Below are 12,669 nucleotides of genomic sequence, written 5' to 3'. Positions count from 1 at the left end.
CTATCACCATCCAGATTCTACATCTCTTTCTCGTTCTATTACGTTTCTTCAGGTTATTACGACGAAGTTTTTCATTCCCAATACTTTTATCGAATGAGATCGAAAGGCTGAGAGCAGTGCGAGCAAATAAATCTTCTATTTTATCACTCCTTCCTTTGTACTCGGAAGCATTTTTTACCAACGATTTTCCTACTCATCCACCTATGATGTCCTTGGCCTGTCTGTTCATTTCTTATGATTCATCTTATCCATACCGATCGGACCAAGTGTTGATATAGCTATTGGGCTCATGGTTACGTCGAGGTCCTGGCGCAGGAGTTTCGAGGGAGAATGAAACTCCACCGGCCGACCTGTTGCGTCCTCTATCCTTCTTTCCCTCGTTTGATCCATAACCATGTCGCTGTCAGATCAGTTGAAAAACTTTAAGAAATCAATGTCAGCAAGTACGCTTGTGGGTGTCAAGCGAACGGCAACGCAGAGCACCAGCGCTGCAGACGCACCACCGACCCCAAAATATGGTGGCATTACGAACAATACGAGGGCAGCATTTGAGAGTAGTCAACCGCATCCAAAGAAAAAGACCAAAAAAGCACCTGGTACTTGAAAGAATGAGAGATCTTTGAAACTGTACAGCATATCCATACTATCGTCCTTTTTGCAACGTTGTAGTATATTCGCAACCTGCTAATACTGGCACTGGCCAGCATCTTATGAGTCAGCTATACACAGTTATACAATTTCTCAAGGTATATCCTTATAATTTGGATGTTCTCTTTGAAAGGAAACTGCTTGCTAGAACTTTTGGAATTTCTGTACGTACGTATTATGTAGGAACATGATACTCCACAATCAATCATCAGCATTCGTTCCCGCACCGGCGTCGATATTGTCAACAACGCTGAGCTCTGGGACAAACTTGTACATAATGACAAAATCGACTTTGACTCGCTGAACAAAACATTTGCATATAAGGTAAGAACCAACGGCTTTGTTGCCGGGTAGGTAAAATAGTTATGATCTTGGCTCATACGTGCGGGGGATCTTCTAGCCCGCATACTCTATCAAAAGCAAAGAGGATCTGTTGAACCTTCTGATTGAGAAGAAAGAGGAAGGAGGAATGGACTTTAACCACTTGAAGGAATCAAATGCAAAGCTGGGTGATATTGTGGAGGAGCTTGCGGACGAAGGGCAAATCCTTGTCATCCGGAACAAAGAGGGTAATCCTCGAGTACTCTTTCACAACGACATGCAATACAATACACCCATCGATGCAGGTTCGGATTCGGATGCACACGCCCGTAGTTTACAATGGGGACTTATAGATTGCTAGAATTCCAAAAAATGTGGTCTGAAATACCTATACCCGATGAGACTGATTTGCCAAAGAAGCTTGAGAGCGGTGGGTTTCTGTATATCTCTCTGGTGTACTTTGGATCTTGGGCTCTGATCATCACTGTTTTTGAAAACAGCCGGTCTAAAGACAATGGAAGTATTTGAGAACAAGGTTACAGAAGAGGTAAGTTATTGTGGCGGACAGGTTTTCAGCGACTTTTCTTACATGGATATCCGTCACAAAAAAAGCCCAAAATCAAGCGATCAAAGGCTCGCAACCGAAAGATTAAGATTACAAACACTCACTTGTCGCATATCGACTTATCTAAAGATTATCATCCTACAAAATAGCTATTTTCACATTGCGTGACACAATAAATTTCCTCTGCAGAGTGCTTCTGGAGCCTGTCCCAGAATATTGTTTTGGAGCGAATGCATATGTCTTGCGAATAATTTGGCGTCAGAGACATCGCCAAAGGTGCAGCCAACAATGACTGCATGGTCTTCTCAAGGCACCTGCTGATAGATATCCTAACCAGACGACTTGAGGAGGACATGGGGGAGTTGGAACTGAAAGCCAACAATTTGGACTTGATTTTTCAGTCCAATGTTTCATTTGCCCAAAAATATAGGATTTTCAGATGGTATTTTCTCTAAAAAAGTGATATGGAATTGAAACGTGGACTTAACGTTGGTAACAATTTAAACAAGTTGTAGAGTCCAACGAAACCAAAAGACCGGACGGAGCGATGAAAGCATTTCAACAGACAGGAGATTGAAGCTAGTTCTGGGATACTGCGAAGTCGAAGCAGAAAACGGAAACGATGACACCAGAGAAACGCATGAGGCTCTGATCCGGCTTTGCAAATTTTAGAAGCAGTTCCAGACCGTCGGTATGTGTGTCTAAGCTTAAACACTATGAATACAGATAACTGACCGGGTACTATCCTTTAGGTCTTGTTATGATATTCTATCTTTTTGTATTGGAATCTGAGGGAGTGTATGTTATGTTCAAGATTGGGAACCATAGAGGTGCCGTTAAAACATAACAGAATTATCCAAGTTTGCCACGCAAATGGACACCATTTAAACAAATAACAAACATTTATGAGAAAAAATGCAACAAGACTGAATCTAGAGGGCTTGCTGGAATGAGTGGCCATTTCTATACCTGACGGAAGTCATCGAAATAATCATTGCGAAGAAGCCGAGACCAGTTGATATCATTACACTACCGCAACTCGAAAAAAGCCAAAGCACATTGGCTGCCTTTTAGTTTTCGTAGAATAAAGTTTCTGTTGAAGCCGGCATACCCATTAATGCAAATGGTTTGATGTATGTACTTTCGCCTCTTAAGATATTACTAAAGTGAACGTGTTGGGCTTGCACATACAATTATCTCCTTCTGCATTCCGTACTTACCTATCAATTAGCCTGTCTCTCGATCCAGCTGTCGTACTCCTATGAGCATACTAATAGCTACAAGTAGCATATGTATGAACAGAGCATTGCTCCCTCGCTCGTGACTTATGGTCTCTTGCCGCGACGATGTTTCCAGGAAGGAAATAGAGGATAGCAGATCACCTAAAGGACCATCCATTACAACACTTCTTTTTCTTGAAGGCAATAAATCCTTGACTGGATACACTAGAAGAAGATCAATGTTCTGATCACTTTTGATACAATACTATCTCTTTTCCAATTGTGCTACGATGCTCGCTGGATCAAATTTTATTTAGAGACGGCAACGTACTGGGTACATACAGGTTAAATTAGTACGCGTCGAGTCGATCTTTTAGCCGGTCCGTGTCAACGGAGCAAACATCAAAAACGGATTTTCCGACTCTGTGTTACGCTCTTCTCAACTTTAAGTGTCCTGCACGAAGCACTCTTTCTACTCTTTGCTCTTTTCTTGTTTCTTAGCGTCAACACATGCCTGACTACGACGGATCTGCTCCGCAAGAGCCGCTTGCAAGGCAAAGTGATGGATTGCTAATGGATTTCGTGAATAAGATCCGTCAAGCGATTCAGCCTATTAGCAATATCAGTGAGCGACAACCTCTGCTTGGTGGTGGAGACAGTACTTCTTCTGCTGTCTCGGCCAAGAAGAAAAAAGTAATCGCTGGAATCATCGTGATCCTGGCTATTGTTATCATTGGTGTCGTTGTTGGCGTCTTTTTGCTTCTGAACGGAAGCGAAGGTAATATATAAATTATAGACGATATGTTCTCTCACTGACGCTCACATCACATTTTACAGCTCCTCCCCCACCACCGAAACTACCGCCCTTGACCGATCCAGAAAAGATCATTGTCGAGACACCCTGTGAAGAATCTGTACGAGATTTTCTGAAAATCTATACATCTGAACCGCACGTCGCAGGGAGCGCCGCTGATAAGCGCCAAGCTCGGTGGACACAGGATAAATTCATCAGCTACGGTATCAAGGATACCATCATTGAGATATACTATCCATTGTTGAACTATCCTGTCAAGCAACAGCTTGCCATCGTCGATGGACCCGAGGAGCTGCGATTCGAGGCGAAGCTTAGAGAAGATCCAATCGATGAAGATGATACATCAGACAATCCAGACGCCACACCGTTGTTCCACGGTAAGCTGCCAAGCAATGCTTGGTAGATGCATAGAAAAAGAAACGCCAACAACCAAACAAAACTTTCAATAGGCTATTCCAAAAACGGAACAGCATTGGGTCCAGTTGTTTATGCAAACTATGGCAGACTAGAAGATTTCGAATTTCTAAAGAACCAGGGTATCCAACTAGAAGGCACAATTGCGCTGATGCGTTACGGCGGCGATGTGCATCGTGGGCTGAAGCTGCGAGCTGCAGAAAAATATGGATGCATTGGCGCGCTTCTGTACTCTGACCCCATCGACGACGGCCCGCTCGACAAGGCTGAATACCCCCACGTCAATCCTGACAAGGCATACCCAGAAGGACCGTGGCGATCCCCCAGCTCTGCACAACGCGGCTCGGTGCAGTATGTATCTCTCGTAACCGGCGATCCTACTACACCGGGATGGGCTGCAACGGCAGATGCTAAGCGTGTCCCGCGCGACGAGCATCCTGGCATGCCGCAAATCCCATCTCTGCCGTTATCTTATCAGGACGCATTGCCTCTCTTGAAAGCGATGCAAGGCAGAGGTGTACGAGGTAGCTACGACTGGGAAGGCGGACTCGAAGACGTCCATTACTACAGCGGACCTACAGAAGGCAATGCATACCTCGTCAACCTTGTAGACGATCGCATTACACCTATCTGGAATGTTATCGGCCGCATCGAGGGCGCCGAAGAGCCTGACAAGGCCATCATTCTCGGTAACCACAGAGATGCTTGGGTATACGGAGCTGTTGACGCTTCCTCAGGATCTGCTGCTTTGGTAAATACACACATACGAAACCAGTGGATATGTTTAAAGACACTCATGCATATTAATTGTTTTCAGCTTGAACTTGCGCGCACTTTTGGCGTCTTACTCGAGAAAGGTTGGCGTCCTCGGCGAACCATTATCTTAGCTTCCTGGGATGCAGAAGAGTACGGCATGGTGGGCTCTACAGAGTGGGTCGAAGACCACTACGAATGGCTGTTAAAGGAAGCTGTTGCATACATTAACGTGGATGTTGGTATTTCCGGGCCACATTTTGAAGCGAAAGCATCTCCTTCTCTCAATCGTCTGTTGTACAATGTCACACGTTCTATCATTGATCCTCGCACTGGCCTCACTGTCTACGATGCATGGTCAGAATACACAAACAGAACAGGCACTCCCTCTGCAGAGCCAGCTGTCGGGCAGCTCGGTTCCGGCTCTGATTTCGTTGGATTCTTGACGTACGCCGGCATAGCCAGCATGGACTTTGGTTTCCACGGAGACTACGGTGTATACCACAGCAACTATGACTCTTTCCACTGGATGGAGAAGTTTGGCGATCCCACGTTTGAATATCACGCCACACTGGTCAGGATTTGGGGCCTGATCGCGCTACATCTAGCTGACGATACAGTCCTCCCTATCTATCCAGGCGACTATTCCGCATACATCCAGAGCTACATTACCGAGCTTGAAAAAAGCTCAGCAACTTCCATCGAGAGTTTGGGTGCACTGCGTAAAGCAAGCCATAAACTGGCAAAGACAACGCGGCGGTTCGAGCGTCGTCGCGCAAATCTAGTTCAGCGACTAACCGAATTTGCACCGAGCGATGAGTTACCGTCCGTGCTGTTGAAGCGTATTGAAAAAGCCAACAAGCGCCTAATGAATTTTGAGCGTGGATTCGTCGATCCCAATGGTATCACGGGACGTGAGTGGTTCAAACACGTTATCTATGCTCCAGGACTTTGGTCTGGTTATGCCTCGAGAGTCTTCCCTGCCATCGTTGAAGCCATCGATGCAGATGATCCCGAACTGCTGAAATATGCTCAGCAACGTGCGGCGCATTGTCTTTACAACGCTTCTGAGCAGCTCAAAGCTGACTAGTCATAACCTTTTCGCTTATTACGTGTTCGCAATAGTCAGGATATATAAATATATGTATTATTCTACAGAAAGGGAATGTTATTTTGTCTTTTGAAATTGTAATGTACACATGCCCTTTGCAAATAACGGGCCCTTGACTAGTTTGTAACTGTCTAGATGTTTGGATACTCGCTCAATCAATTGCTTTTCTTCATCTCGACTCGGTCGCAGCTGTCCCTTTTTGTGTACAATCTCGACCATGACCTTGTTGCCCTTTTCTAAAAACTCTTTGGCTTTTGCCAACTTGTGCTCCATGTCGTGAGGTGATACGTTCCACCCAAACATGATCTCCTTGGTAACCTTGGCTGGATTCGCATTCTTGTTCTTCTTTGCCGCTTTTTGCTTTTCAAACAACTGTTTTTTATCAAAGAGCCGGCAAGTGGGTATGGCGCTCCGTGGATCGACTTGGACTAGAAAGAACTGATTGCGATCGATCGTCCGCAATACATCTTCTGTTCGAGCCTTTTCGTGGACCAATTCGCCTTTCTCGTCAATCAGCTTGATGAACTTCGCTGTGATCTCTTCATCGCGTGGAGGTCGATCGACTGTCCGTTTTGATGACTGCGCTGCTGCGTACAATGCTGGGCGCGTGCCAAAGCATTTTCGGGTTAACACCGTCGTCGTTGGTTTACCTGTTAGTCTTGACGGAACAGGCCGGGTGGCGATAGCAGGAGAGCAAGACGGTCGTATTGATGTCAGCAGCCGGCCGGTTTGACGAAACAATGTATTTGACAGGAGACTCATTGGCGACACCTGGAGCAAGAACAGGACGAGGTGCAGACCGAAATGACAGGTGCTTCTTGAAGCTCCGAAACTGCATTCATTTTGACAGCTCTGAGCAGTTTACATAATAGTGTATCATGGTTTATTTCTACATGTTTTAACAATATAAATTGAGATATACTGATGGAATAAGAGGGATTCGAATAAATAAGATAAATGGACGGATTTATGCATGAGCATGCGCGGCGACAGTTTGTTCTTCGCGGTTATCTTGTCGTTCGTCGCCGCGCTCATCAACAAGCTGATAGAACTTTTCTAGTTGCTGTTGATCGATCGGATAAGTGTTTTGGGGTGCAGGAAATGTTCGGGATTTTACTTCAAGGTGATACTGTTTGAGTGCATCCGTCATTACCTGATTAAGATTGGCAAATTGCTTGGTAAACCTAAGTTAAGCAAAAATTGTCAGGATTTTTTTCTCGATAACCATTGCCCTTCTAAATCTTACTTTGGTACAAATCGGTCGAATAAGCCAAGTGCATCGTTCTGAACAAGCACTTGACCTGAGCAATGTACGCCGGCACCGATACCAATGGTTGGTACGCGCAGGCGTTGCGTGATGTATCCTGCTACCTCAGATGGCATTGCTTCTAGAACAATCGCAAATGCACCAGCATCCTGCACAGCTAACGCGTCTTCTAGCAAGCGTTGAGCTTGCTTTGCAGTTTTTCCTTGTACTCGAAAGCCACCCAACGCAGATTGTCTCTGAGGCGTCAAACCAATGTGGCCCACAACAGGCACACCTACAGTCGTGATACGGCGAATAGTTTCGGCCATTTCTGCACCTCCTTCCAATTTCACAGCCTAATCGTTGCCAAATAAGCATATTTTAGTGAGCGTTGCTGCCACTAGCCTGTAGTATCTCGCATTCATGATTACCTCTACATTGCCCTCCTTCAAAAATCTCAAAGATACGCGCACAGCATCGTCTGGACTAGCCTCGTAGCTTCCATAAGGCAAATCTGCAACCAGGAAAGGAGCCTTACAGCCACGTGCCACTGCTCGGCAGTGATGAAGCATTTCCTTTGGATTATATACCATATCAGTAAATTTTGAATTGATCATTTTTTTTCTCCTTTAAATTCTTACATCAACTGTCAACGGGTTTGTCGAGTCGTAACCAAGTGCAACCATGGCGAGTGAATCGCCCACGAGGCACATGTCAATTCCAGACCGGTCAACCATCATACCGGACGGGTAGTCCTGAGCTGTCATGACCGAGATAGGTTCGCCATTCTTGTACATACGATTGATAGTCTTGATGGTGACCTTTGATCGATCTACATTGATCTTGCAATGTTAGCAAGCGGCCTTGGTGACAGCAAAGGGTGGGGTTCAGGTTGCACAAGACTTCCTTACGTGGCACGGACGGCTGACCAGAGGCTTCGACAGGTCGACTAGAATACGCTCGAAGGGCGGTGCAGGGTCGAGTACAACGAGCAGTAAGATTTGGACGAATAGCATTGGGTTTGCAAGCAGCAGCAGCGGCAGCCATCATCCACAGCGGGCGACGCTGAATAGATTTCAGCAAGGCACTCTTTGCAAAAGACATTGGGCAAGCAAAGAAGAAGGGAACAAGGAAAAAAGTTGTTTGTCAGCAACAACAATTTTTTCACCCTCCTGAACTTCAAATGCCAAAGCGACGACGAACGTTGTTCTTGTCGCTCTTTTCCTCTCTCTAACTTCACCTCCCTTCCCCCCTCCCTCTCCGTCCCCCAATCATTTTAACTCCTCCAGAATCTGGAGAAACTGCTTTCCGAACGTTCTGAATCCTATCGATAAAACATATCTTTATCTTGTTACAATTCAAATCCTCAACTTTGCTGTAGGAGAAGAATCGGCTACCATTATTCTCTAGAGCTGAGCTGCAGCAGACAAGTAAATCAACGATACAATGAGCTTGTCTGCCCTTCTAATCTGCACGATCCATATAAAGTAATGATAATCTCTTGTCAAAATGTTTGTGCATTTGATCAATGTTGCGCATTACTGAGCAAGCCTGACGCAAAAATCATGATAATAATTTAAACCGAAAATAACAGACATCTCGTGAATGTGCGAGATCTGTTTAATCAGAAAGAAGACAAAAATTCAACTGAAGACATGGAAGCAATGCAACATCGTACCTAATCTTCCCTACCTTTAGCAAAATTGCTGCAGCAGCAACAGCATCATACCCAGAGATCGATCGACCTTTAACAAAGAACGCTTTGTCACGAGAAGCCATCTTAAACTCGACAAACTTTTAGTCACGATCGCACCTATTTACGTTAGATAACGGATGCCGGTTGCATTGCTTTCAAAGTAAATGAGGATATGACGACGAGCAATAATTAAAGAAAAATATCTTAAAGTTCAACGAAACAAATAAAAGAGCAGGAGGAGAAGAAGAAGAGGTAGTGAGTTTGGCAAATGAAATACAGGCAGGATGAGAGAAAGAAAATGAATTGAAGAAAAAGGATGGAGTAGTGTTAATCGGGGAAAGGAGGTTGTAAATGTTGGAGTAATAGTAGGGGCGTTGTGTATGCATGCAATGTGTGAAAAAGTAAAAGAGAGCAGCTCTGATGCTTAGTATCCTTCCACGGCTGTCGTCAAGACAGGTCTGGTTGTTCGTTTTGGTCGGATGGTAACGCTCATGTTGGCTTTCCACTCGGCTGGTAACATGAATCGATATTCTGGTGAAGATAGCTCCTCAGGCAGATTCCAGTATTCCCGCTGGATTTCGACGACTTGTCGCAGTGACTGGACTGCACCTCGATTTGGCTTGATGGACCCCAGGGAGTTTTCATATGTCAGCTGCGCATCCGGTACGAGCTGTGCTGGAATCAACTGCTCTACGCAGGCAGCGGCGCTGTTTGCCAACGGCTCCAATTCATATCCACCTATGCAGATTGTACCCCGGAAAAAATATTTAGTAACCATTGAAGGACAAGCAGACACTTTATCTTTTTTACCTTCAAGGCTCATGACTAGTCTTCCTTCACAGATCTCTTCTGCCAGATCCTTTGTCATCTTTGTCAACAATGCATATCCACGGGGTGTCACTTTATACCCGCCAATCTAAAATAGTAGATCAAATGTGCATTAGTACATGATTTTTTGCAAAAATTTATCATATTACTTGCATTTGCAGGGTGACCCTCGGCAGCATCGAATCCAGCGGATACAAATATCTATGGGGACAGGTAATCAGTGGATCCATACGAAAAGGGACGGCTGACAACAGTGCATATTTTTGCATACCATATCGGGGCCGAACTGACGGACGATAGGTAGGACAAGATGATGGAACGCAGCGAGAAATTCAGCGTCGCCCATGGGCTCTGCAGCGAGAACACCAAAGTTTTTAGGTTTCCTTGTGAAGTCAACCAATGCTACGCTTTTGATAAACTTACTGGGCTTCTCCGTCGATGCAGTGAACGCGATATTTACGTTGCGACCAAGTCCTTTGCCTTCCCCGCATTCGCTTGGTGCACCGCTGAATGGATAGAATTTGCCTTCGTCCCACCGATGCAAAGAGATATACAGTACATCCGGATTGTCGTAAAATATCTTTTGTGTGCCGTTACCGTGGCTAAATCAGCAGCGAGTGAGCACATGTATAATATCATTTCAAATTAGCTGCTGCTGCTACTATCACTCACTGTATATCCCTACATCAAAGACGCCAGTTAAAGAAACTGATTTTACAATTGTTTTGATAAAAAAATATATTTACCAGTCAATAATGGCGATCTTTTTGATTTTGGATGGGTACCGTTTCAGAGTTGACGACACTGCTACTGCAACGTTGTTGAAGAAGCAGAAGCCCATGGCAGCGTTGTCTTCAGCGTGGTGACCTTAAAAACATGTTTGAATAAAGTACGTGTTGTGAAAGGATTCGTGATTAAAATGCATACCAGGGGGCCGAATGAGTGCAAAGCCGTTGTGTAGATCACCTTCAACGATACGGTTCACCAGTTCAATCAGACCACCGGCCGCAACACGTGCAGAGACACTAGAATAGAGCGGATGGAACGGTGTATCGACAGCTATTATGTATGTTACCAAAAATATTTCTCCTCGTTAGTCCTTCCGATATTAAAAAAAATTGAGTAGCCCTGCATGTTACTTACCGACACCCAGTTCACCGCAGTTCATTTCGAATAGATGGTTTGCTGGCGGTGTGACGAGCGATGTCAACCCGTTCTGCGCGTACTCTTTGGCGGCTGCGGTGGAAAACCGCCGTCGCTGCTGCTTGATTCTGTTCTTGTCTGCCTTGACGACTTCGCCGCCTTCTACACCGTGCGTTCGTCGTACCAGCATATCTTTATCTTGCGAAGACTCTGGCTCCGATGCCGGCGAGGGCGACGTATCCGAGTTGGTGGGGCTGTTTAACAAGGACGGTATGGAGAGTGCGCTGGTCGTACGAGTGTTTGACTCAGTCATGAGTTTATCTTGCGCTTCCTGGACTGCTTTTTCCGTTGTTGGGCAGTAGTTAAGGATGTGGTTAAAAGCGTGAACATTGAGTAGTTCTTCTATCGTCGCCTCTCGTGCTTGAATGCGATGGAAGTACCGCAACAACCTGATTTAATTTTTTCGAGCTTTAGGAACGGAACAATACGCAAAAAAACAAGGGCCGCATCCATTTACTTGTCCCCCCGGCGAATGAAGGCTCCTTACCTGCTTCGATGCAGTGCTTGCAAGATAGATGCTATTCTGTCTGGGCGTTCAGGATGTATGTTTCTTAGGGAATGGCAAGGGCACGAGTGCCAGAGCATGCGTTGATCTTGCACTAGGCCTGTGTGATGCTTTACAAATGTAGCTGCTTCTGTCGAATAATAGAAAGTCCGATATTCCTCCCATGAAACATTGCTTTCTCTACCGTTGGGACCGTACTGGAGACGTCTGTCAGGCTGGGGCGAAGGCCATCGAATTCTTGAAGCATCGACCCAGTCGGCGTGGTCAGCTGTCCAGCCCTCAAAATGTACAAAATAAGTAGGGTTTCGTGGACTGTCTGCACCCTCGTTTCCGTTGTTGCCCACTGGCGTACCGTCGTCGAGGATGGTCACAACACGGGCGCAGTACCACTCCTTGCCAGTTTCTGTCCATTTCAAGGCCTCAACGAGATCGCCGGCTTGATATGGTCTACTGGGATGCTCATATCTCGCATTGTTAACTGTTGGACAGGAAGCCATCAAAAACCGCTTTGCCTCAACAGATACTTATTCCATGTCTGTATACGCACCTGCAACAGCCGTCCTAGATAAAGTACGACGCTTCCTCCGGTGTTGTGGCGGCGATCCATCGCTGTCGTCGATGGAGTTCTCTCTGCTGCTAGAGACCACTCTTTTGCGACGGCCTTTCAGAGTTGATGATGGCATCAACTCTGTATCCTGGGACCCAGAAGCTGTTTCTGGAGTTGAGGATGGGCTTTCGGACGTTTGTCGGCGGCCATTAGCCTTTATACCTCCTCGCTTCCTGCGCTCTGGCCGCGGATGATTTGGAATTTGCTGTGATGAAGATCGAAGCTTGAATGTATGGGACTAACACAATTAAATCACGGATGCTACTCATGTGCAGTTTCCGATAGACCTACCATGCTCAGAAATTCAGATGAATCTTGCAGACCTAGTTCTTGAAGGAGAAAACCCAAACTCGATAAAAATTTAAAAGAAGAAGAGGTTCAATGGAAAGGGGGAACGAAAGCAAAGCAAGAAAGCAAAAAATCCCAAAATTGCAAGTCAGCTGGCAAATCCACCTCTGAACGCCGTTGCGTTTCAACGAGCAATTTCATTATCGCAAAAAAGGGAATAGGACAATGGCTAGCCCTTGTTAAAAAGATTCACTGCGATCTGGCACATAGAGATCCTTGTTTCTAGTCAATAATACATGTTGCGTAGCAACTTATGTGAGGGGTGTGTGCTGTGCTGTTGCTGTGCCGTGCTTGTTTGGAACATCTATCCCAAGCGGCGTTCAGAAACCTCCTCTGCGTCACATATCATGCGCGGGACTTTGCTGTCTTTTCCTCTCTGCACAGCTCTCT

The 12,669-nt window shown here is 45.6% G+C and overlaps 6 protein-coding genes across 6 annotated transcripts; 3 read left to right on the top strand and 3 right to left on the bottom strand.

Annotated features, from left to right (window-relative positions):
- Positions 1 to 394: 394 nt before the first annotated feature.
- On the top strand, positions 395 to 1,683 carry VTP01DRAFT_7148 (uncharacterized protein; the record flags this gene model as incomplete). Its single annotated transcript, XM_069386128.1, has 7 exons — positions 395 to 596; positions 670 to 746; positions 832 to 972; positions 1,049 to 1,274; positions 1,331 to 1,399; positions 1,470 to 1,516; positions 1,582 to 1,683. 7 exons carry the CDS (start codon positions 395 to 397, stop codon positions 1,681 to 1,683), a joined length of 864 nt encoding a protein of 287 aa, XP_069234620.1.
- A 204-nt stretch (positions 1,684 to 1,887) lies between these two features.
- Positions 1,888 to 2,381, top strand: VTP01DRAFT_7147 (uncharacterized protein; the record flags this gene model as incomplete). The annotated part of the gene is made up of 4 exons (XM_069386127.1): positions 1,888 to 1,976; positions 2,044 to 2,134; positions 2,207 to 2,225; positions 2,287 to 2,381. 4 exons carry the CDS (start codon positions 1,888 to 1,890, stop codon positions 2,379 to 2,381), a joined length of 294 nt encoding a protein of 97 aa, XP_069234619.1.
- An 883-nt stretch (positions 2,382 to 3,264) lies between these two features.
- On the top strand, positions 3,265 to 5,825 carry VTP01DRAFT_7146 (uncharacterized protein; the record flags this gene model as incomplete). Its single annotated transcript, XM_069386126.1, has 4 exons — positions 3,265 to 3,532; positions 3,592 to 3,945; positions 4,018 to 4,733; positions 4,800 to 5,825. The coding sequence occupies 4 exons, from the start codon at positions 3,265 to 3,267 to the stop codon at positions 5,823 to 5,825; spliced, it is 2,364 nt and encodes a 787-aa protein (XP_069234618.1).
- Positions 5,826 to 5,903: 78 nt separating this feature from the next.
- Positions 5,904 to 6,608, bottom strand: VTP01DRAFT_7145 (uncharacterized protein; the record flags this gene model as incomplete). Its single annotated transcript, XM_069386125.1, has 1 exon — positions 5,904 to 6,608. The coding sequence occupies one exon, from the start codon at positions 6,606 to 6,608 to the stop codon at positions 5,904 to 5,906; it is 705 nt and encodes a 234-aa protein (XP_069234617.1).
- A 205-nt stretch (positions 6,609 to 6,813) lies between these two features.
- On the bottom strand, positions 6,814 to 8,196 carry VTP01DRAFT_7144 (uncharacterized protein; the record flags this gene model as incomplete). Its single annotated transcript, XM_069386124.1, has 5 exons — positions 6,814 to 7,030; positions 7,093 to 7,448; positions 7,524 to 7,667; positions 7,734 to 7,924; positions 8,004 to 8,196. The coding sequence occupies 5 exons, from the start codon at positions 8,194 to 8,196 to the stop codon at positions 6,814 to 6,816; spliced, it is 1,101 nt and encodes a 366-aa protein (XP_069234616.1).
- A 1,016-nt stretch (positions 8,197 to 9,212) lies between these two features.
- Positions 9,213 to 12,225, bottom strand: VTP01DRAFT_7143 (uncharacterized protein; the record flags this gene model as incomplete). Its single annotated transcript, XM_069386123.1, has 12 exons — positions 9,213 to 9,526; positions 9,599 to 9,704; positions 9,770 to 9,817; positions 9,888 to 9,967; positions 10,040 to 10,218; positions 10,289 to 10,297; positions 10,363 to 10,483; positions 10,544 to 10,675; positions 10,760 to 11,208; positions 11,307 to 11,802; positions 11,872 to 12,169; positions 12,223 to 12,225. The coding sequence occupies 12 exons, from the start codon at positions 12,223 to 12,225 to the stop codon at positions 9,213 to 9,215; spliced, it is 2,235 nt and encodes a 744-aa protein (XP_069234615.1).
- Between the last annotated feature and the right edge of the window lie 444 nt (positions 12,226 to 12,669).

This window comes from Rhizomucor pusillus (assembly GCF_041956525.1).
Source record: "Rhizomucor pusillus strain CBS 183.67 unplaced genomic scaffold VTP01scaffold_30, whole genome shotgun sequence".
NCBI classification, from domain to species: domain Eukaryota; kingdom Fungi; phylum Mucoromycota; class Mucoromycetes; order Mucorales; family Lichtheimiaceae; genus Rhizomucor; species Rhizomucor pusillus.
This window is presented reverse-complemented; position numbering and strand designations above follow the sequence as displayed.